The sequence below is a fragment of the Protomyctophum bolini genome (genome assembly GCF_963924005.1).
Source record: "Protomyctophum bolini genome assembly, chromosome: 7".
Classification (NCBI taxonomy): Eukaryota; Metazoa; Chordata; class Actinopteri; order Myctophiformes; family Myctophidae; genus Protomyctophum; species Protomyctophum bolini.
The window spans coordinates 7,080,539-7,103,384 of record NC_137868.1 but is presented as its reverse complement, the minus strand read 5'-3'; the positions used below and the strand labels follow the sequence as shown (position 1 = coordinate 7,103,384).

Below are 22,846 nucleotides of genomic sequence, written 5' to 3'. Positions count from 1 at the left end.
GATATGGGCTATAGCCCACGGTCCAAAATGATGAGAAACGAGGCTAACTTTTTTTTTCAAAATTTCAAAAAACATGGGCTATAACCCACAGTTTTTTTTATTTTTTCATTTTTTTCAAATCCTCAAAAATGATGAAAAACGGCGTGCCATAGTATGCCGTACGATATGGGCTATAGCCCACGGTTCAAAATGATGAGAAACGAGGCTAACTTTTTTTTTCAAAATTTCAAAAAACATGCGGAAATGGTAATTGCGGATCATTACGGGTCATTGCTACTTGTCAAGGTGATCTAAGGTCATTGATACTGGTCAAGGTCATTGATACTCGTCAAAGTCATTGATACTGGTCAATGTCATTGATACTGGTCAAGTTCATTGATACTGGTGAAGGTCATTTACTAGTCTGATGAGTCCATGGTGTCAGAGGGCATACTATAGTATGTCGTTTTTCACGATTTCGGAGGATTTGAAAAAAGGTGAACATGACGGAAAAGTGACAGGCTATAGTCCATGGTCTCGGACCGCATGCTATAGGCTGCCATGCCAGCGTCTTTTTGTGTATTAATTATCATGGTTGTGTTCACGCAAAGACAAAGCCCCATAGGAGGGGCTGGCGTCACTCAACAAAATTCAATATGATCAATAACGAAAACATATATCATTACATGAAAAAACTAGAACTGCACGCCGTCGAGTGCCAACTTGCCTACTAGTGCGCAAGCAGAGCGTGCAAGTACTACCTCATCATCACACCTGTATATTACTGTATATTACTGTATATGCTGCTAAACTTGAGGTTTACGGGCAAATCTAGTGCCCATAATCGCCCCTTACCTATACTCTTTCCATCAGCCACTCTGTAAAATATAGAAATTAAATACTAAAACAATTAATAAACCTTAGAAATCTGACATTAATATAAAATACAATGATTGTGTTTAAAACAGTTTAAAAAATCTTTAGAGATAAGAGTTATGACATTTATTTCTATAAAATATCATACGACTTATATGAATATATACACTGTAAAAGATAGGTTTCAGATTACATACAGTACATGTATTCCATACTTTACCCACCCGACATTGAAACATTTCTTAATTACATTACCATCAACTCACTTTCTGTACCATCCTCTTGTTCCCGTACTGTTGATAATTAAAGGTTTTCGTCGCTTTAAGTAACTTTAAAGTATTATATGACATGTTGCATAATACTGCCTATTATAACTTCTGGTTAAATCTCATGAACACTACGAACGGATTGTTATAAATGTATGTCGGTGACGTAACCAATTTACGTTTAATCTTAATTATGTCACCATCAACAGCCAATTATATACTATATACACTATCTTAATACAAGATTACATACATGTATAGTACATAACTTTTTACCCACCCGACAATTATAAGTGTATACTTGTATACTATGTAACTTGAAAGTACTATACTGTGGTCGGCTGGACCGAATGTGGTATGTATGTATGATGGTCATATTCTATAACTGTTTAAAGGAGAAGTGATAATATCCTCTCCATTGGGCTGAAAGGTGGACTTTCAGGCCTGTTTTAAAATATGTAAATGATTGAATTTTTTAAGGGAAGGGGTCAGGGCACTCCACGCCTGGGTGGTCGTGCTGTAGAAGGAGAATTTACCCATATTTGTTTTGAAATATAGGAGCAGTATAATAATGCAATATTGTCCTTGTCTATCGACCTCCCTACAAACATACGGCTGTTTAATTTGATCCTCCCAGCAAGCTCATTTATAGTGAAACTTTCTTTTTTTTTACCCCATGGTGTGAATGCAATGGTGTCTTAGCAAGTGACCCGAGATATTTAAACTTTGGTCACACCGTTTAAAGTGGACATCTTTTAGTTTTTTAACTGTGAGAACTGTGGACACGAAGGTGTCTCTTCAGATTACTTAAATCATTGAAACTCTTGTCACAATGTTTACACCGGAAAGGTTTTTCTCCATTGTGGACAAGCTGGTGTTTTTTCAGTTCACCTGACTGTCTGAAACTCCTGTTACAATATTTACATTGAAAAGATTTTTCTCCAGTGTGGACACCCTGGTGCTTCTTCAGGTTACCTGACTGTCTGAAATTCATTTTACAATGTTTATATTGGAAGGGTTTTTCTCCTGTGTGGACACGAAGGTGTGTCTTCAGCTGACTTGAAACATTGAAACTCTTGCTACAATGTTTACATTGGTAAGGTTTTTCTCCAGTGTGAATTAGAGCTCTTCTCCGGGTCCCCCAACTCCAGAGACCCGCTCGGGTCGGAGTCGTGTTTTAATGTAATCACTCGGGCAGGGTCGGAATCGGACGTGTCCCCCTCGGATCTCGGTTCTGTCTATCATTATGTGTAATGTCCGAGTGGATCCGAGAAGACCCGTAGACTACTGTGTGTGTGTGAACTGTCTGTGATTTTTTTGTTGTTGCAAATGTTAATAAAATATTCATTCAGTGTGTGATTGTGTGCCAGTCTGACTGAGGCTTTATAGCCTACTCTTTTTCTCTGTCCGCTGCATGTGCGCTCATGCTCCACATCGCCGTGGAGCAGAAGAACGGTGAAAAACGGTTTTAAGTGTGATCATTTTAAGCTGACCTAGGATCCGGTTAGTGTTGCAGCGACACGAACGGCTGTGTTACGTGTGATTATGCTGATTTAGGATCAGCAGCGCAAGACTTGCCACACAATTCAAGCCAGGTTTTGCCTTGCGCTGATTTGAATGAAAACACTGGCGTGCAATTATACTTTATATCACGATCACAACAGTTTTGACCTCAACGAGGTGAAAGCAAACAACAAAGCTCAAATTTAAAAAAAAAGGATTAAAGCAACCATGACAACTCTCCTGTGTATCCCATACGTGGATAAAGAAGAGAGAAAGTAGGACCTGTTTATTGAGGAATCGGACGAAATTGTCACGGATCCATTCGGGTTTGGTTTTACTATTTGAAAATATTTTCGGAACGGGTCAGGATCAGTAACATGAAACCATTTATTTTGACCCGTGAAGAGCTCTAGTGTGGACACTGGTGTGTTTTCAGGGAAGATGATGAAGTGAAACTCTTTTCACAATGTTTACATTGGAAAGGTTAATCTCCTGTGTGGACACGAAGGTGTGTCTTCAGGGAAACTGACACTCTGAAACTCTTGTCACAATGTTTACATTGGAAAGGTTTTTCTCCTGTGTGGACACTCTGGTGTGTTTTCAGGGAAGATGATGAGGTAAAACTCTTGTCACAATGTTTACATTGGAAAGGTTTTTCTCCAGTGTGGACACTCTGGTGTGTTTTAAGGGAAGATGATGTGGTAAAACTCTTGTCACAATGTTTACATTGGAAAGGTTTTTCTCCTGTGTGGACACTCTGGTGTGTTTTAAGGGAAGATGATGTGGTAAAACTCTTGTCACAATATTTACATTGGAAGGGTTTTTCTCCAGTGTGGACACTCTGGTGTGTTTTAAGGGAAGGTGATGTGGTAAAACTCTTGTCACAATGTTTACATTGGAAAGGTTTCTCTCCAGTGTGGACACGAAAGTGCTTCTTCAGGAAATATGATGTGGTAAAACTCTTGTCACAATGTTTACATTGGAAAGGTTTTTCTCCAGTGTGGAAGCGAAGGTGTGCTTTCAGGGAACGTGACTCACTGTAACTCTTGTTACAATGTTTACATTGGAAAGTTTTTTCTCCTGTGTGGACACGAAGGTGTTTCTTCAGGGAACCTGATAGTCTGAAACTCTTGTTACAATGTTTACATTGGAAAGGTTTTTCTCCAGTGTGGAAGCGAAGGTGTGCTTTCAGGGAACGTGACTCACTGTAACTCTTGTTACAATGTTTACATTGGAAAGGTTTTACTCCTGTGTGGACATACTGGTGTATTTCCAGTACACCTGACTTTCTGAAACTCTTGTTACAATGTTTACATTGGAAAGGTCCAGTGTGGACACGAAGGTGTGTCTCCAGGTTACCTTTCAGACTGAAACTCTTGTAACAACGTTTACATTGGAAAGGTTTTTCTACAGTGTGGACACGAAGGTGTGTCTTCAGGTTACCTGACTGACTGAAACTCTTGTTACAATGTTTACATTGGAAAGGTTTTTCTCCAGTGTGGACACAACGGTGTTTCTCCAGGGAACCTGACTGACTGAAACTCTTGTCACAATGTTTACATTGGAAAGGTTTTTCTCCAGTGTGGACACTCTGGTGTGTTTTCAGGGAAGATGATGAAGTAAAACTCATGGTACAATGTTTACATTGGAAAGGTTTTACACTTGTGTGGACATGCTGGTGTATTAGCAGTTCACCTGACTGTCTGAAACTCTTGTCACAATAGTAACATTGCCACAGGGAACCTGAGTCACTGAAATTCTTGTCACAGCGTTCGTCATCAGTGACTTCAGTGTCAGATTTAGGTTCAACTTCAGAGCAGTGGGAAGACATGTCGTCTTCTTCATCATCATCATCATCATCTTCTTCACCTTTCACTTCTAGCCTTGTCAATATTGACCCAACAGGTTCCTCTGGTCTTTGAAGTAGCTCTTCCAGTTCCTCTTTAAGCTTCTCCTGTTTCTCATTGATGTGTAGAGGCTCTGGTTCTTCCTGGAGCAGACTAGAGCTCCTCTCCTGTCCAGGGGAAACCTCCTCTTTACACACAACCATGTGCAGGATGTCTAGGAGCAGAAACATAACATGACGGTCAACACTGGATTCCTAAAATGTAAATCCATTCTTCTTTCATGTACAAAAGGGGCTAACCTACCAAGATAAGATTGATTAAATCGTTATTAACTACAGTTCTGAAAGTTTTAGCAAGATTTTAGCAAAATACAAAAGAAGTAATATATTTAGTTTAACACCAAACCAAACACAGCAAATGTTACAGCAAATATTTAATTGAAACATGAAATTCTGAAAAAATGTAAATGAAAGCTGCAAACAGTGATGACCGGGTCCTCACACATGCAAGTTACAGGCAAATATCGATCAATCAGAACTGGGAGCAGAGCTCAGTAACTCTACTGAATGACAAGGATTTTCAAATGGGTCCAGTGAGGTGATTCTGTATGACAAACTGTTCAAAGGTTATGGCAAATGATATAACATCAATTATGTTATTGATATAACCAATCAGAAGAGGGAGCCGGGCAAGTTTCACCAATGAAGTACTCTGAACCAAGTCCAATGACACCACCCACACGTCTGTATGACAAACCATGAAAAGTTATACGACAAAATAGGAACTATGAAATATCGACGAATCAGAAGAAGGGGCGGGGCTAAGTTATACTAAGGAAGGTCAAGGACTCAAAACCAAGTCTGATGACACCACCTACAAGTCTGTGAGACAAACCATTGAAAAGTTATAGCAAAATATATGAACTTTCAAATATCGACCAATCAGCTGATATTTTCACTTCATGTTTGGCGTTGAAGTTTGACGCTTCGCCATCACCACGGTCATGCCATTTTACGAAAATTCGCGATTATAATAACTTTATCGTAAACGTCTTTTGTGTACATGCTGAGCGAGACTTCCTGTTCTGTTTAGGTCTGTGGTTCCCAAAGTGGGGTCCGGGGACCCCCAGGGGTACCTGAGGGAGTTCCAGGGGGGACCCATCTGTTTTGTTCATGTTCATAAAGTGCTAAAGTGTTTAAAGCAGTGGTTCCCAAACTTTTTCATGTCAAAGACCCCCAAATTGACACTACTTAGCCCGTGGACCCCCATTTGAAAAGATATGCCAGGGACCCCCATAAGAGAAGACGTACACATTTAGACGTCTACATTTAGACAGTGTCCCCCTGAGTGCCTCCCCAGTGTCCCCTTGAGTGACTTCCCAGTGCCTCCCCAGTGTGCCCCTGAGTGCCTCCCCAGTGTCTCCCCAGTGCCTCCTCAGTGCCTGCCCAGTGTCCCCCAGTGTCCCCCCAGTGTCTCCAATAGCAATACAAGAGCAATAATACAAATTAATCTTAATGTATTAATCTTATTAATTAATTAATCTAATTAATTAATTAATTAATCAAAATTGCGGCCTGTGCCCAGCACCATGCCAAAGCTTTTTCCTGCAGGAAACACTGTTTGTGGTTGTAAATATATTGTTATCCGTGTTGCGAGGATGAGGGGGTACCTGGAAAAATATCTACCCCAAAAGGGGTACCTGGTCCAAAAAAGTTTGGGAACACCTGGTTTAGGTAATAGCGCAAAGTCGGGACATTATACAGGTGTGTACCAATTTTCATATATGTAGGTGAAACCGTATTGTGGGGCTTGAGGCACAAAGTTTTGTAGGGGGCGCTATTGAGCCATTAGGCCGGGCCCCTTTTTGAGACTATTAAAACACGCAACGTTACGCCACTTGTGATGTGTGTGCAAAGTTTCACAACTTCTCGAGTACGTTTAGCGCCTCAAAAACGCAATTAATTTGGGGGAATCAACAAACAATCACTGTGATTTCAATAGGGCTTCACACTACTGTGCGAGTGTGCGTGCAGTGCTCAGGCCCTAAAAATGATACTTCACACCCAAACTCTGATTTGGAAGTAAATTAGTCATGCCACTCGGTGCATGACGTTATGAAACAGAAGCACTTCTGACAATGAAAGCTTGAAATGTGGACCAGTAGCTTAACAATCTATGTAAAAGATGTCCACTGCATAGCTCTGTACGTCTGTAAATGTGTCTGTGAATATGTCTGCCTGTGTGTCTGGGTGTCTGTAAATGGGTCTGCGAGTCTGTGAATCTCGGCCAAGAAAGTGTTTTTCCACACCTGAATTGTGTTGGTAACGTTTCAGCTTTGTAAAGAGTAAGAAAGTGCAGACACTAAGCTTGCAAATACTTGTTTGAAAGTTGTTAACAGTTAGTCCGCCATTGCCGTTGATCTACGGCAATAAGGTTTTTTTTATGACCAAGTTTGTATTAATCATTTTATAAATCCCCCATCCCCCCACCACGTTCCAATTAATAAATGTTGCTCCACGCCATTGCCGTAGATCTACGTCAATTGCTCTTTTATAGTGTCATAATGCTACTCACGTTAGCATCTGATTGCTAGCTGTTATCAATAACACTGGATCGCGCCATCTTGATTGTCGTGCACATAAACACCCATTCTATCTATTTCTTTCAATTGCCTGTATCTACTACAGCTGCTACTCTGGCCTGCCAGGATGTTGTGAAGCCAGGGCATGTTGTCCATATTGTTTCTTCAGGAACAATATTTTCTAGTTTGCCATTGTTATTGTCCAGTGAAAATAAGACATTGTGGCAACACTACAGAACAGAAAATATTAAAGAAAGGAAAAGCAAAATAAACTTACTGAGGTGTTGCTGGTCTTCAGCTTCCTGTTTAATAGAAACATCTTCTGCTTCCTTTTTAATAGAAACGTCTTCAGCTTCCTGTTTAATAGAAACGTCTTCAGCTTCCTGTTTAATAGAAACGTCTTCTGCTTCCTTTTGAATAGAAACGTCTTCTGCTTCCTTTTGAATAGAAACGTCTTCAGCTTCCTGTTTAATAGAAACGTCTTCAGCTTCCTGTTTAATAGAAACGTCTTCAGCCTCCTGTTTAATAGAAACGTCTTCAGCTTCCTGTTGAATAGAAACGTCTTCTGCTTCCTGTTTAATGGAAACGTCTTCAGGTACCTGTTTAATAGAAACGTCTTCAGCTTCCTGTTGAATAGAAACATCCCTGGCTGAGTCTGGAGAGTTCATCTTCACCTGGGAGTGATGCATCATGGGTATTGTAGTTGTTATGGGTTTGGAGAGTTCATCTTCACCTGCAGTCTGGACTCCGGTCTGAAATCAAGTGAATAAGGAAGGACTTTAATAACTAGAGATTTAGGCCCCATTAACCACTTCCAATAATATGACATATAAGATTACAGTTTTATGAGCTGTGGGCGTGGGGTATGTCATATAGCAATTTTAAGCATGTTAAGAAGCGCTTTCGACACCCCGTGGAGTGCGCAAAACGGCCTTGAATTAGTCATGGGAGTGTTTAAGGCGTGTTTGAGAGTTACCCAATCAACATGTCCGTACTATTTTCTTTACCAGTCAGCTGATGTCACATACGGAATGTGCACTTTGGGGATCGTTATATTACATTTCTTCAGGCTGGCACCATAGAAGACATGACATATGACTTTGTCACATTTGGGTTAATTATTCCTATTGCACTGCATGCTGTCACCTTTATGCCTCAAAATAAGTGGTTTATATTGAGAAACACCAGTAAAATTATATTTAAATTTAAATTATAATTATATTATATTTGAAATGAGTAATGAGTTGAATGCGTGGTGCGTATGCCCGTGATGGTATATGGTCTTTGCTCGTAGCATTTTATTGAAGAAGACTTGGATCGGGTGTGATACACCTTATTTTTTTTTAAGGTTGAGAAATGAAATAATTATGGCCGTTTCAAATCTCAACATTTCACAAAAGAAAGACGCATCCAAAGAGCTGTTGCCATGTCTCATAGAAACAAGTAAATAGGTCTAAAAAAAATAATCCCAAAATAAGCGCATATAACAGGGGTCTGTAACCTATTTTAAATGAAGTGCCATGTTTTTATTTTCTAGATAGTGAGTCTGCCATATCCAGATTAATTTTAATGACACCACATTAAAATAAAAAACATATTTTGATTGTCCACAAATATAAAGTTCTTCCATCTTTTTAAATATTTTCTTGCACATTGTTATAATGATCATTATATATCCGCCTGCAGTCAGAGTTCATAGTTTTAATGAATGAATGTGATGCATTGTGAGCTGGTAGATCTGCTATTTTCAAAAGTAATCTTGGAAAGAATTTATTACATTTTTGGATTAGCCGTCCTTAGTTGGGCAAATGCATTCATCTGGGGATCCTTGACATGGGAATGTGCTGTGTGAGGATCACTGGTTTAAACAACATTAGGAGAAAAGCTCAAATAACCACTTTAGAAACAAGAAAAGCAACCACAACTACCAATATTTACAAGCAACTTTACAGAAAAATAAGCCGCTTATAATAAACAGACTTGGCAACCCTCCCAGAGCCGCTCAAGTGTAAAAATGAAACATTGCTTTTTGCGTTTATGAGGTGGTCAGACCCACGTCTAATCGTTATGCGCTGAGTGTTTGTAAGTCAAGGGGATTAATAGCAAATTGCGCAAAGCGAAAATAATTAACATATGGACACTCCCACAATGCTAAAATATTCAGGAACGCCGTATGCCATACGTGTGTGCGTTCAACACAGGACGATAAGGCTTCTATAATACCATTGTGCGCAGAGCGAGGCCAATTTATGTCTTACCCCAGTGTAAAACGGACATTCAAAATGGGGCCCCTATAGTCTGGCAGCCGGGGGTGTGGAGTGGGAGATTTGTTATAGTTTTTATTGGCCTAAGATATTGCCTATATACTCACACAATACTACATACTCACACTTGTGGACTGACTGTCGGTATTGAATAACTATTATTTTGTTGCTGTCTGGAAGAAACCTGAATAACTTTTATTTTATTCCATAAATCAGTGCTATTGAACACCCTTTGTCTGTGTGTTGTTTCGAAAGAATTGAACCAATGGACAGGAGTAAAAAACCTCTTAACTCCATTGGACCCTCAAACTGTCTGCTAAGACAGCTAACTCCACCACCTCTCTCCTTCTCATGCAAGTAATTGACAATATTTAAAGTCACAACACCAACTTTGATGAGGCAGTATTGCATCGTTTTTTTTACCAGGGCCCCCTATGGACGGGCCTCCACTGCTTTTATTGGATGCGATGATTTTTGTGTTCATACATCATTTCAATGCATACGAATTCTGTTGTTGTTGCTTGTTTTTTCTGTTCATTTGTAAGAAATCCAGTACTGATCATAAAAATAAAAAAAACAGGTGGTACGCAGGTCCGTATTCAATGAGTGCTTCCAAAGGTAACAAGACTACTCGCCCCGTTTCTGTTTTCCTCCCAGAATTTTCCCCAGTGAGGGGTGGGAGAGGCTGGACAGCAGACGGCTGGACTTTTAATTTCTCTAACTATAAACTTTCATGAGAGCAGAACAGCCTAAGTACAAATATAATTTAAGTCTGTTATTTATAATTTAAGTCTGTTCACAGAAGTTGTTGTAGGATATGTGGGGATTATCTGACGAGGTACCATTTGAGTGGGCAAAACCTTACATATAGGCCTACTAAATAATACTAAATTGTTTATAGGGTCAATATAAGTAAAATAATATAGCCTTTCCACAGGAGTATCTTTTTATATTTTTCCAAAAAGAATACAAACAGCCAATAGCATATTACAAAGTTATCCCCCTATCACAATGCAAGGAATTTCTTGACATAAAGTAGCTTAACATGTCTATGGTGGATTTCTATGAAACAAACACTTGCAGATAGAAAGAGCATCATTCAAGCTTTTCGTACAGCTGCAATGTTAGTGAGTTTGACATCATTTAATACAATTAGATAGGACTTTGTCTGTTTGGATCATGTATGGGCGTTCAATGGCAAATTGCGGCTATAGTTTCCACCCTGCCATTAACTTGTGGAAAGATGACCGCGGTGTGCGTCTATTGAGTATTCAAACATGAGTATTCTGAACATTTTGAGAATCTCAGGAAATCTGTCGCAAGTTACAATATTATTACTGCTGCTAGCATTAACTACTGCTTAATGTTTAGGATCACATTCCCGTTATAACAAACAAGCAGATGAGAGAAATACTCGTTCCATGAGTAAATAATATAATAAAGATAAATGTAGTGAAAACAATTGGATCAGTTCCTCTTACCTGCTGTATTTCAGGGTTGAGCTGCTTAACGATGATACCGTTTTCAAACGAAACCTTTTACTTTTCTTTGTAGGCTATATTAAGTGTCAACAAACACTCACACCAACGCTCACAGGATAGTGCACATGCGCAGTCTAGCGCTGCTGCCTGCTGTTGCTTGAAGCGTGCACGGTGCACGTACCATAGACGGTCGCTAGGGGGAACCATGGTACAGTGTAATACAGTGGAACAGCAGTATGTACTGTGATCTCATCAAAGTCTAACTTCACTAAATCATTTTAAATATAAACTTATAGAAACCATTTGATGAATCAAATATAACAGTTCAAAATGTCTTACACCCACACACATCACACATAAGCCCACTTTTCTTTTCTACTAATATGTATTTTTACATTTATACTTTTCATTTATACTGTCGGTTTCCATTGTTATATTTATGCTGCCAATTATTTTGTTTGATGTTTTATGATTTATTTGTGCAACCCTGAAATGACTCTGGTGTGATTAAATCCCACCCTCTGTCTCATGAACCAGTCTCTGCGTTGTGTAGGCCTATTTGACGCAGTTAACTATGACACCTTGCGTCTTTTGTCATGTCACGTCATCACATCACGTCACTCACAATCCCCATACATGGGGAAAGCCCCCATATATGCCCAGGTCTCGTGACACTACGAGTGATGAGACCTACCGTATGTCATAGGGATCTATGACATAGGTCTCATCACTCGTAGTGACATCACATAACAGTAAATCAGGGATCATATCATATTAAATGCGACCTGCTGTCGCAAATTAAGCACATATATGGAGATCCCTGATGTCATCAATATTAGTATAGGCCTATGGATATATGTCAGAACCTCTTCTGACAGATCCTTCCCCATCCATCCTGTTCGATGTCTCCCTTTTGACTGATACCTGTCCATTTAAAGTAACTCTAGACGGGCCTGCCCCAAAGTTATTTGTGCAGCTGCACCCGGCAGCCGTTCTCAACAGGCCTGAAAATGAAGGCCCGGTCCTACCTGGGCCCTCATTAAACCCTGTAAACTCAAGACACTGCCACCGCCAACACCCTTATATTTCCAATATATGAAGCATTGGAGCTGACCTATTTTGACATTCCATATGTTGATCTGAACTCATCAAACCCTGTACACTCAAGACACGCTCCATATGGCCAGTGCACGTCACCTCGACCTTTAGGGCGAGGTCGCTTCTCGCCCTCAGGCGTCTTACTGGATGTTGTTGTTGTTGTTGTGTTTGGTGGTTAGGAGATGAGGATGAAGAACCAGCTGTGCAGTAACCAGTTCATAGGTTATAGGTATAGGGGCAGTCTGGTGTCGGGTAGACAGGTAGATAATAGACATGGTTGCACACCTGTCATTTGACAGCGAGAGGCAGGAGTTCCAAGTTTGCATCGCTGTTCATGGCCAGGGCACAGTTATCTCATTCCCTTATGCTTGTAGACCAGCCAGTAAGGTATGTTAAATATTGTTTGCATGTTATTTGGACTGCATTTTCTTTATGATTATGTGCTCACTGCTGTATTAATGTTTATGCGATGTTCTAAGCATTATTTCTGTGTCGTTTACCAGTTCGATGTTGGTTTGAGTGCTTCTCAATAAATCCAGCAGTAGCTATATGCAGAACAACGGAGTCATTGTTGGAGCTGAGCTGAGGGAGTGATAGCGGTCTTGCGCCTATCAAATAATCAAATCAATTGCACGGTGCTGTGCGTAACGAGAACGCTCAACCACCGACATTCCCCGAATCCCCGCTGTTCACAGTCACCATGCACAGCCAGTTTGAGGAGGAAAGGCACAATGTACTAATATAATTGTAGTGGAGTAAAAGTAAAAGTATTGACAATTGGAAATTGTCAAATACTCCTGCAGAGTTAGTGTCGAAGTGCCCTTGAGCAAGCCTCTGTCTGACTCTGAACCCCTGCTCCCGATGTGCAGGTTGGTGCCTTGCATGGTCTCCTCCACCATCAGTGTATGAGTGTGTGTGTGTGTGTGTGTGTGTGTGTGTGTGTGTGTGTGTGTGTGTGTGTGTGTGTGTGTGTGTGTGTGTGTGTGTGTGTGTGTGTGAATGAATGAATGTAATATGTTAAGCGCCTTGGATAAAGGCGCTATAAAAAGGCACCATAAACTATTTTTCCACCACTGGCACACACACACACACACACACACACACACACACACGCACACACACACGCACGCACACACACACACACACACACACACACACACACACACACACACACACACACACACGCACGCACACACACGCACGCACGCACACACACACACACACACACACACACGCACGCACGCACGCACGCACACACGCACACGCACGCACGCACGCACGCACACGCAAACGCACACACGAGAGTTGAGTGAGTGAGTAGGGGGGCCGGGGGGGCATACATAGCGGGAGGGGGGAAATGGAGAAGAGGTCAGTAGGGAACGGGGAAGGCCCATACAGGGCCAGGGACACTAGAGCTGAATTCCAATACCCGGGTCAGGAGGTCACTTGGTCAGGGCAGTGTTACGGTGACCTATGCTGAAATATGTGACAATCGTGTATAGACATCACATAACATCAGTGTCCGAACATATTATTGCGGTTTGTTTGTTTATTAGCAGAGGTCTGTTCTGTTCGTCCCCCTCCATTCGGGCAGGAGGCTGCCCTATAGTATGAAGGCCAGCACCACCAGGAAGGAAGAAGAATATAGCTTCTTCCCTGTAGCTGTGGGGACCATGAACTCTACACCTTGAACTGTGACCCTTGCACTGCAGGTGATCTGTGAGATTACACATGAACTGAACTGTGACACTTGAACTGTTTCTTTTTAATGCTGTTTTAGTGCTGCTGATTTTGTATGACGTTTAGAGAATCCTTATGAAATGTTTAGATGTCTTTTTACCTGACAAGGACCTAGGTAAACAAATGTTGTTCTGTACTTGTATGGAACGATAATAAAACTCTGAACCTTCAGTTCAACGTATCTGTATTTAGGCCACGCATTTGAAGACCTCCATGTTAAGTAGCCTACACAGGATGCTCACATATTTTGGCAGGTCACCAATTTCACTCCAACACCGCTATGCTGGAGTGACCGAGTGTGAGAGAGGGAGTGGCCGAGATTTTGGGTATTGGCATTTGGCTCAACAAGGGGAGAACGGGGAACACTAGCCAGGGAGCGATGGACTCACACAGGGATGCCATGGGGAAGAACAGGGGACACTAGCCAAGGGACACTCCGTCCCGTGCCTGCCTGGCACGACACACCGGCCGGGCATTGGCCAAACACACTGGGCACAGGCGCGACATACTGGCCATGGGCAGAGGTTGTGATCATGTCGTCATCGTCATTCTATAAGCCAAGTTTACATTGTTTTGTTTCCCTTGGGAGAAATCTGTATGGTTAACACAATACAAAACCATACAATACAGTACAAAAAACCCATTAGGCCTGTACATCACCCTCCAGCATAATATTTATCACCCCAACCAACCTTGCGCAACACCTTAGCACCACCTCAAAGTCTAGTACCCCGGAGGCACCGGTTCTAGGTGGTAGCTCTATCAGGCACCTTGAGTGATATAGGTAGGACTTTGTGCGACTCTACAACATATGGTCAATGACAGACTAAGGCAGACTAGGCTGGTGCCGTTCTATGTTTATAATAAAGCCTTATATGAGTACTTATATGAGTGCTTGTAACTGTAGTTATATCATGTTATAATAATGTGCAGATTATAAAGCATTATAAGTATTTGTTTAACAGTGACACCTCAAAAAAGAATGGTTATATGGCATGTACCAAATTAATTACCTCTAATGCCATGAGGCCCCGCTTCGAATCCCCTCTCTGTGCGTGCGGTCTCTAGCTGTCACATACATACAAATACTCAAATAAAGCACAGATACTTAGAGAGCTACAGCACTTTAGTAGAGGTTTGAGTTGTGTAGTTACCTTGCCATGATGTAACTCCAAAGGTGGGCATGACAGCAAAACATTGACATCCATTTACGGTGAGGAGCTCTTTTCAGTAAGCAAATGCAAACAAAGCTGATTCTGACCATCACCAAACCCAGTATTCTTCTTGTGTATACTGTATAAAAATGTAAATGTCAACGTCCAATTGATTTTGCTGTTTTTATTAGGAATAAAAGCCTGGATCCGTATCTTCACATAGTAATCAGTTGAAATCAGTTGTGTGATCAGTTGAAAAAATAACAGTAAAAAAGCCCCAGTGCTCAAATGTACTGCTTCATTAGAATGTCCAGCACCGGTACTGGTACTGCTCTGAGCCAGTGTTGATTTTGACAGCAAATCTTTATTTAGTTTTAGCCATAGACTTTTTAATTAAATTCTGTTAAAGGTAGAGTAAGTGATTTCACTCAAAAAACCTTAGGTTTCATTTTTGGCTGTGGGACCTAAGCCTTCGTCCAATCAGGATAGAGAGTCAAAAACGAAACCTAAGGTTTTTTGACCCCCAGGGGTTAACTCGGGACAGGGAGGAACTCCTTATATGGTCAGCACACTCTATAGTAGAGAGGATTATCAAAACAAAACAAAAAAATAAGTGATATTTGAATTAAGTGAAATCACTTACTCTACCTTTAAGTCTGACATTTTGTCATTGAAATATTTTACCTTTAGACTAGTTTTAGTTGACTAAATATCATAATATTTTAGTCAACTGAATCTACAGTTGATCTAGTCGACAATAATGTATTTTGGCGGTGCCTTGATGGCATCGTAATGGCAGATATTGTACACGTTTGCATGCTGAAAATTCAGCCTGCAAACACGCATACAATGAAATGTGTTCTATACTAAGTCCCTCCCTAAGATTTTAGTCTAGTTTTAATCTGTTGACGATCTGTTGTCAGTATATATTTAGTCATAGTTTTAGTCGTCATCATAGCTATCAACACCACTCTGAGCACGCCGAGACGGCGTGCCCCTTCACGTGCACAGCTCTCCCCAGCCACTGAGAGCACAGAGCTGTCCCAACATGTCAGCCTGTGGGCTCGTCATGCAGAACCCAGGTTAATTTTAACCCCATCACAGTTATATGTGGCTGGCTGGCTGGCTGGCCTGCTTCTGAAGACATCTCCGACACCACTACGATGTGGAAGTTACCCTCCCAGAGGTATACTGTGTCCACTTGTAACTCGGGGAACGTACTGTAGCAAACGTAACCGTCAGCTGAGGGTCCATTATTATTTTTTTGGTCATGTCTGGGAATTTCACTGTGCCGTCATTTTTTGAGTGGTGCAACCACTCCTACAACCAGCAATGTCCGTGTAACCCACCCGCCTATGTGGCCATGAGCACGAGTATATGACTATAGGGTACCAGTAGGGGCCGCCAGAAACATAGAGAGGGATAGTTCTCCAATGGTGCCTGCTAATGAGAGAGAGAGAGAGAGAGAGAGAGAGAGAGAGAGAGAGAGAGAGAGAGAGAGAGAGAGAGGGTGGGGGGGGGGGGGGGGGGGGGGGGAGCTGCACCACTCAGTTCACACGGGTGTGATTTTATAATAACACTGACTGATACCTGTCTACCGGTATTTAAACTCTAGACGGGCCCCAAAGTTATTAGTGCAGCCACGCCCGGCAGCTGGCGAAAACTAGAGTTCTCAACAGGACGGAAGATTAAAGGTGTAGGGAAACGGAAATGGTGGGCAATTCTTTTTGAAATTTCAGCTTGAAACGCTGGCCCTGAAGTTTCTGAACCAATCGGTGCTTAAATAATGAGCTTTAATTGACGTAGATCTCGGCCAATGGCGGTATAAGTGTTAAAATATGATTATGGCCTGCAAAGGTTGAGACCCACTGTACTGAGTGACCTACACGTATGAACTTTTGGTAGGGTAGCACTCCTTATGCTGCGTGTGTATGTGTATGTGTATGTGTATGTGTGTGTGTGTGTGTGTGTGTGTGTGTGTGTGTGTGTGTGTGTGTGTGTGTGTGTGTGTGTGGCCTAGCTGGCTCACACGCAGGCAGAATTCCCTCAGAAGGATTCATCTTTTCTTAGCAGTGTAGGGTCATGATAACAGACAGCTGCAGCAGATCGTAAACATAGGCTTGTTTTTCTATATACTTCCACCTGCTGCTGCTTCCTAACTTGGCTTGGCTTTAAATGTGTCCACACACACACACACGCACACACACACACACACACACACACACACACACGCACGCACGTGCGGTCCTCGATTGGTTTCCAGGTGGTCCCCAGGTAAATGAGTGGGTAACCGAATGGACCCTTATTCGTTTTTCTTTCTCATCTTTAACTCTTGAGTGTAAAATGAATAATTCTATTCTCTCAAGAGTTAAACTATTGTTTAACCCATTCTGACCCGAGATCAGATTCATACGAGGTTTTCCACTGGACACACACTGGTCTGATTAACCCATTCTGACCTGAGATCAGATTCTAAAAATGTCAGTCGTTCTTCGATTTTTCAAAAATAGCAGACCTACAAGCTCGTAGCGCGCCACTCGGTGGCGCGCTATGAGCTTGTAGATCTGCTATTTTTCAATAGCTAAAGCATAACATGATGCCAACACCAAAATGGGTTCCCGTTCAGAATGGGTTAACTCTTGAGTGTAAAATGAATAATTCTATTCTCTCAAGAGTTAAACTATTGTTTAAGTACATACTGTATGCATTACATTAATTACAAGAAGTCTACTGCACAATTAGAGAATGTATAGAAGAATTGTTATTTTGCCTGTAATCTCTCCTATATGGTACCACATCAATACAGTATGGAATTGTCTTTGACCAAATCTTATCCAACAATAACTATAAATATTCAAACCAAATGGCCTTTGAGTGGACCATCACACATAGGGAAGCCGAAATGGTAACAATTTTGACGTCTGCTTTTACAAATATGCATAGCATCCATTTAGGAAAGAACTTGGGCCCCTTTGTAGCAAGGAGCCCTTATTGCATTATGAGCAGTTATTACATTATTAGTTGCTACAACCCTTCCCTACTTCTCTTCACAGGTGTCACCGATGCTACTATAACCCATTCTGACCTGAGATCAGATTCATACGAGGTTTCCACTGGACACACACTGGTCTGATTAACCCATTCTGACCTGAGATCAGATTCTAAAAATGTCAGTCGTTCTTCTAATTTTTCAAAAATAGCAGACCTACAAGCTCGTATCGCGCCACTCGGTGGCGCGATACGAGCTTGTAGATCTGCTATTTTTCAATAGGTAAAGCATAACATGATGCTAACACCAAAATGGGTGCCCGGTCAGAATGGGATAATGAAGGCTCTGTCCATTCTCTGGGCTCTGTCCAGCACCTTTTGTCAGCCTTGGCTGTTGTAAATGTGCCATCAAATAAAGTTTGATTTGATTTGATTCTGGTCAAACACAGTCAGGGTGCTGCTACTGTGCATGTTGACTCACTGTAAACACTCCAGTGGGTCTCAAAGTGTCCTTGAGTGGGTTCCAAATGGAACCACATTTGTACACCATCAGAGTTACGGGTGTTTGTTTGTTTGTCATGCCATGGTGATGACCTCGATTAGCTGACCTCTATAAGAGCAACTTGTTTGTGTATGATCCACCCTTATAGCACTGACGAAGTTCCCCTAATTTTAACTATGAGCACAGAGCACTTAATTATGAACATATAATTATGAAATATAAAATAAATTATATTTCTTAAGTCTCAGTCTAAGCAGTCTTCCTTAATCTTTCATGCAGCGAGCGAGTCTTTATTTTTGCCAGTATTTTTTTTTTTTTTTACCCAGAGTAGTAGCTTTTTCAGCATCGCCCTGCACATAGAAACACAGACAGACACACACATTAAAACCAGGGAGCTGACCAGTACAACCACAGTCTTATACTGTTGGCCACAAAGCAGCTCCACTGGAGCAGTTGGGGGTTCAGTGCCTTGCTCAAGGGCACTTCAGCAGTATTGGGTGAGTGATGACCAATCACTTCACGACCCAGATTTTTCCTGCCCGTCCGGGGAATCGAACCGGAAACCTTTCGGCAACAAGGGCACTCCTCTAAACCTTTAGGCCACCGCTGCCCCATATGTTTTTTAAGACCACAGCACCTGCAGTTTAACCCTGAACAGTTCCCCCTGTACTTTAGCAACACATTATGTGACATAACCACATGTATATAGGAACAAATACCTTTTCAAAACATATTGTAACAATTTGGAGTGGATGGTTTGTATTCCATATTTGTATTCCACGCCTTGAGCGATATAGTGTATGTTTTAGAGGGGAATCAAGACAAAACAGGTTAATCTGAAATAATTTATTCTCTGAACAAAAAAAAGCCCCAAGGGCATCATATAAAAAAATATTGTTCTGTACAATTTAAACATACAAATACATTTCCTTCATAGTGAACAGTATCGTGTATTTTTGTACACAGCAAAGAAGAAGAAGAAGAAAAAGCAAATAAATTGAACACAGAACTGTTAACCCATTAAAACCGGGAAAGCATCTGTGTCATTTATAACAACATGAGTTTTCACAAAACTCTTAGGAGAACAGTGGTTTATAACAGTGGTTCTCAAAAACAGCAGATCTACAAGCTCACAGCACGACACTGTGTTGCACGGTATCAATTTTTTTTCTTTTTAAGAAATCTCTTCTGGGGGTGCCTGGCACAAACCATTCTCAAATGGCGGCCATACACAGTGGCGTGCACAGATACACTAGGGCAGGTGTTCCCAAACTTTTTTGGACCAGGAACCCCTTTTGGGGTAGATATTTTTACAGGTACCCCTGTATCACATATACAGACGTCTAAATGTAGACGTCTAAATGTAGGCGTCTAAATGTATACAGACGTCTAAATGTAGACGTCTAAATGTATACGTCTAAATGTATACGTCTAAATATATACGTCTAAATGTAGACGTCTAAATGTAGGCGTCTAAATGTATACAGACGTCTAAATGTAGACGTCTAAGTGTAGACGTCTAAATGTGTACGTCTTCTCTTATGGGGGTCCCTGGCATATCTTTTCAAATGGGGGTCCACGGGCTAAGTAGTGTCAATTTGGGGGTCCTTGACATGAAAAAGTTTGGGAACCACTGCTTTAAACACTTTAGCACTTTATGAACATGAACAAAATAGATGTGTCCCCCCCGGAACTCCCTCAGGTACCCCTGGGGGTCCCCGGACCCCACTTTGGGAACCACTGCACTAGGGGGTGCTAGAGCACCACCTGCCCTTGCCCTCTGGACAGCAATGTGCCCTTAAAAATAAATAACTTTTTTTATACAGTATGTGGACCATGGTGACATTGATCAATTCTTGATAAAAAAAAGAAAAAGTTTCTAATATATTATTTATGCCCCAAAATCTATAAATCTCACAATATTAAGTCAACCGGCCGGTTCCATGCGCTGCACACAAGGTGCCCTTTTTCACTTGAGCACCTGCCCCTCTAAATGTCTGTGCACGCCACTGGCCATGCTGATATGGTTCCTTCTTCGCATTTGAGTAAATGGTGCGCTGTGACTGGCCAGTCGCTGTGATTGACAGCCAACACCTAAACCTAACCCTAACCTTAACCTCGGTAAAACTATACCTAACCCTAACCTCAGTAAAACTATACAGAACCCTAACCTTAACCTCAGTAAAACTATACCTAAACCTAACCTCAGTAAAGCATACCTAAACCTAACCTCAGTAAAACTAACGCAGTGGCTGGGGGGGCGTTTCCAAGAACCCGAATGCGAAGTAGATACCATATTAGCCACTGGCCATACATATCAATTTGGGGGTTGTTGACACAATTTCTTTTTGTTGAGAAGTACTGATTTAGAGGGCCTTTTGTAGAACTGGCCTCAGGTCTTATGGGTTAATCTAGTCTTCAGTGACCCAGGCGAGTATGTACATGGTAGAAGGACGTTAAGCAGTGCTGGGCAATCATTCAGCACTGTGGATGACAGTGTTACTGAACTAAATAGACCCATGGAATGACTAACCTTGTGCACTATCAATCTGAAGAAGTACACAGTCTTCCTAAACGCAACACCAGACACACTCCAGAGACTGCCCCCGTGTGTGTGTGTGTGTGTGTGTGTGTGTGTGTGTGTGTGTGTGTGTGTGTGTGTGTGTGTGTGTGTGTGTGTGTGTGTGCACGTGTGTAGGAATGCATGCGTGTCCTCAGACGGCTTGAACAGGATGAGTTGTGCATCTGAGCTCCTCATCAACCTATAAGGACATAACAGACACAGACACAGTATGTTAATTACACAGTGATACATTGTCTAATAAAACTACGTTTTTAAGCATTAAATATTATAGTTTTTTTACAGGCTAGTATTCACTAGCTCTTGAAAAAAGCACTATATAAAGCCCAGATATTAATATTATACCTATCGCAGCTAAATGACTTTCTAATATAAAGCCATTATGAACCATTGGTCTATCTATCCCAATTCTATTCTCAATGGACCCTGTGTTGTTGAACCGGTTCCGTTATTTTTTCCCCGCTAGTAATTTAACGGTGTTTCCACTATAAATGAATTGGTTCAGAACCCTAAAAGTTGGTCCACAGGTTCTGTGAAAGCACCAATAAGGTTCCAAGAATCTAGAACAGAACCAGTTCTAGAACCAAGGTTCTTTCAGTGGAAAAAGGGGCCAAAGTGGGGTCTGCAGGACCAAATGCATGAAAATACAATGCGTTTTTTGACATGAAAACGGTTTGAACAGCACCGCTCTATCCATCGGGTCCTCACCTCTGAGTAGGGTGGTGGGGGTGGAGGGGGGTAGGGCGCCACGGGCGGTCTCATGAAGAGGCCCCCCTCCCCCTCCTCCTCCTCCTCCTCATCCTCGTAGTCGTCCAGGAGGGGCGTGAGGCCGCTGTCCGCCCCCAGCTCTCGGTGGATGTTGCTGTAGCTCGGAGGCGCCGAGGGGAACGAGACGGTGCTCCCTCGGCCGGACGCGTAGCTGACCATGCTGTTGGTCCGGCTGTTGATACCGCAGTAGGGGATCGTACCGATCACCAGCGGCAGCTCCACCGACAGCTTCTCGCTGCCAGGAATGTGGACGTAGATCTACAGGGAGGAGTTATGGTTTGGTTTGTTTTTTTTATATTTGAGGACATCAGGAGGTGTTACCACATGCCTCAGGTTCCTCGGTATCCGGGCTTTTATTTTCATTCTCATTCGGCTCAAAACTGTATTTCGCTTTAACAGTGCAGAGGCGCGTCGCTTCAAATGTGGCGACGTCAATGTTCTCCGGTGTTTTCTACCGGGGGGGGAGGACCGGCACCCTCCCTTCTAGACCAGAAATCATACAGGCTGGGCCAGGCTACCCTTACGTCGTTTTACATGAACCCTAGCAGCTTCCAAGTCTTCCCTACACAGCCCCGGGTAGCTCCCCCGCCTCCCCGTTCCTCTGTCCGCACACAGACCACGGCGGAGGGGCGCCGTCTCAAGAGAACTTGAGCCACGAGAGACACAGTTGTCGCGTCGAGCGTTTGCGAAGTTAGAGCCGACGCTGCCCCGTCCGAGTTGCAACTCGACAGGCACAGAATAGTAAAAGTATTACACGGCATGTAGAGCCCACATCCACAACAACAACGCTATATTCTGCTCACCATCAGAGCGTAGTCCACCGCGATGATGTCACAGCCCTTCAGGGAGGGTCTCAGTTTGGGGACGCAGATGCTCTTGCCCTGCCAGACGTCGCCCATCCCGGAGATGATGTGGTCGCCCCGCACCGAGCACAGCTTCTGCCGGAGCACCTTGTTGCGCCCGTTGGCCAGGTAGGCGTGCGTGGCCACGATGGCCGCCTTGGGCACCACGATGCGCGAGCACGTGTTCTCGAACTTGGCGTGGATGGCGATCACCTCGCCCTCGCAGAAGCCCTTCCGGTCGATCTTGGCGGCGATGGACACCTGCCCGTCGGGGATGAACATGCACGTGACCTTCTTCACCGTGCTGGCGGCCGCCGGAGCCTGGAGGAGAGGAGAGGGAGATGGAGGAGGGGTTTGTTGTTAACCCATTCTGACC

The 22,846-nt window shown here is 42.5% G+C and overlaps 1 protein-coding gene across 4 annotated transcripts in view; it reads right to left on the bottom strand.

Moving 5' to 3' along the window:
- Positions 1–847: 847 nt before the first annotated feature.
- The window catches only part of LOC308318869 (thioredoxin-interacting protein-like), a 29,636-nt gene continuing 7,637 nt past the window's right edge, over positions 848–22,846 (bottom strand). Inside the window, exons 1-3 of one of the 4 annotated variants that reach the window (XM_080768565.1) lie at positions 10,798–10,913; positions 7,330–7,804; positions 848–4,685 (exon numbers count right to left, since the gene is read on the bottom strand). In XM_080768565.1, coding sequence (XP_080624691.1) covers positions 3,109–4,685; positions 7,330–7,744 — 1,992 coding nt within the window. In that variant the 5' untranslated portion in view covers positions 7,745–7,804; positions 10,798–10,913 and the 3' untranslated portion in view covers positions 848–3,108. Of the gene's footprint in view, positions 4,686–7,329; positions 7,805–8,829; positions 8,881–10,797; positions 10,914–19,110; positions 21,042–21,568; positions 21,887–22,431; positions 22,792–22,846 lie in introns of those variants that run through there. The other 3 variants (XM_080768568.1, XM_080768566.1, XM_080768567.1) reach the window with 3 other exon arrangements.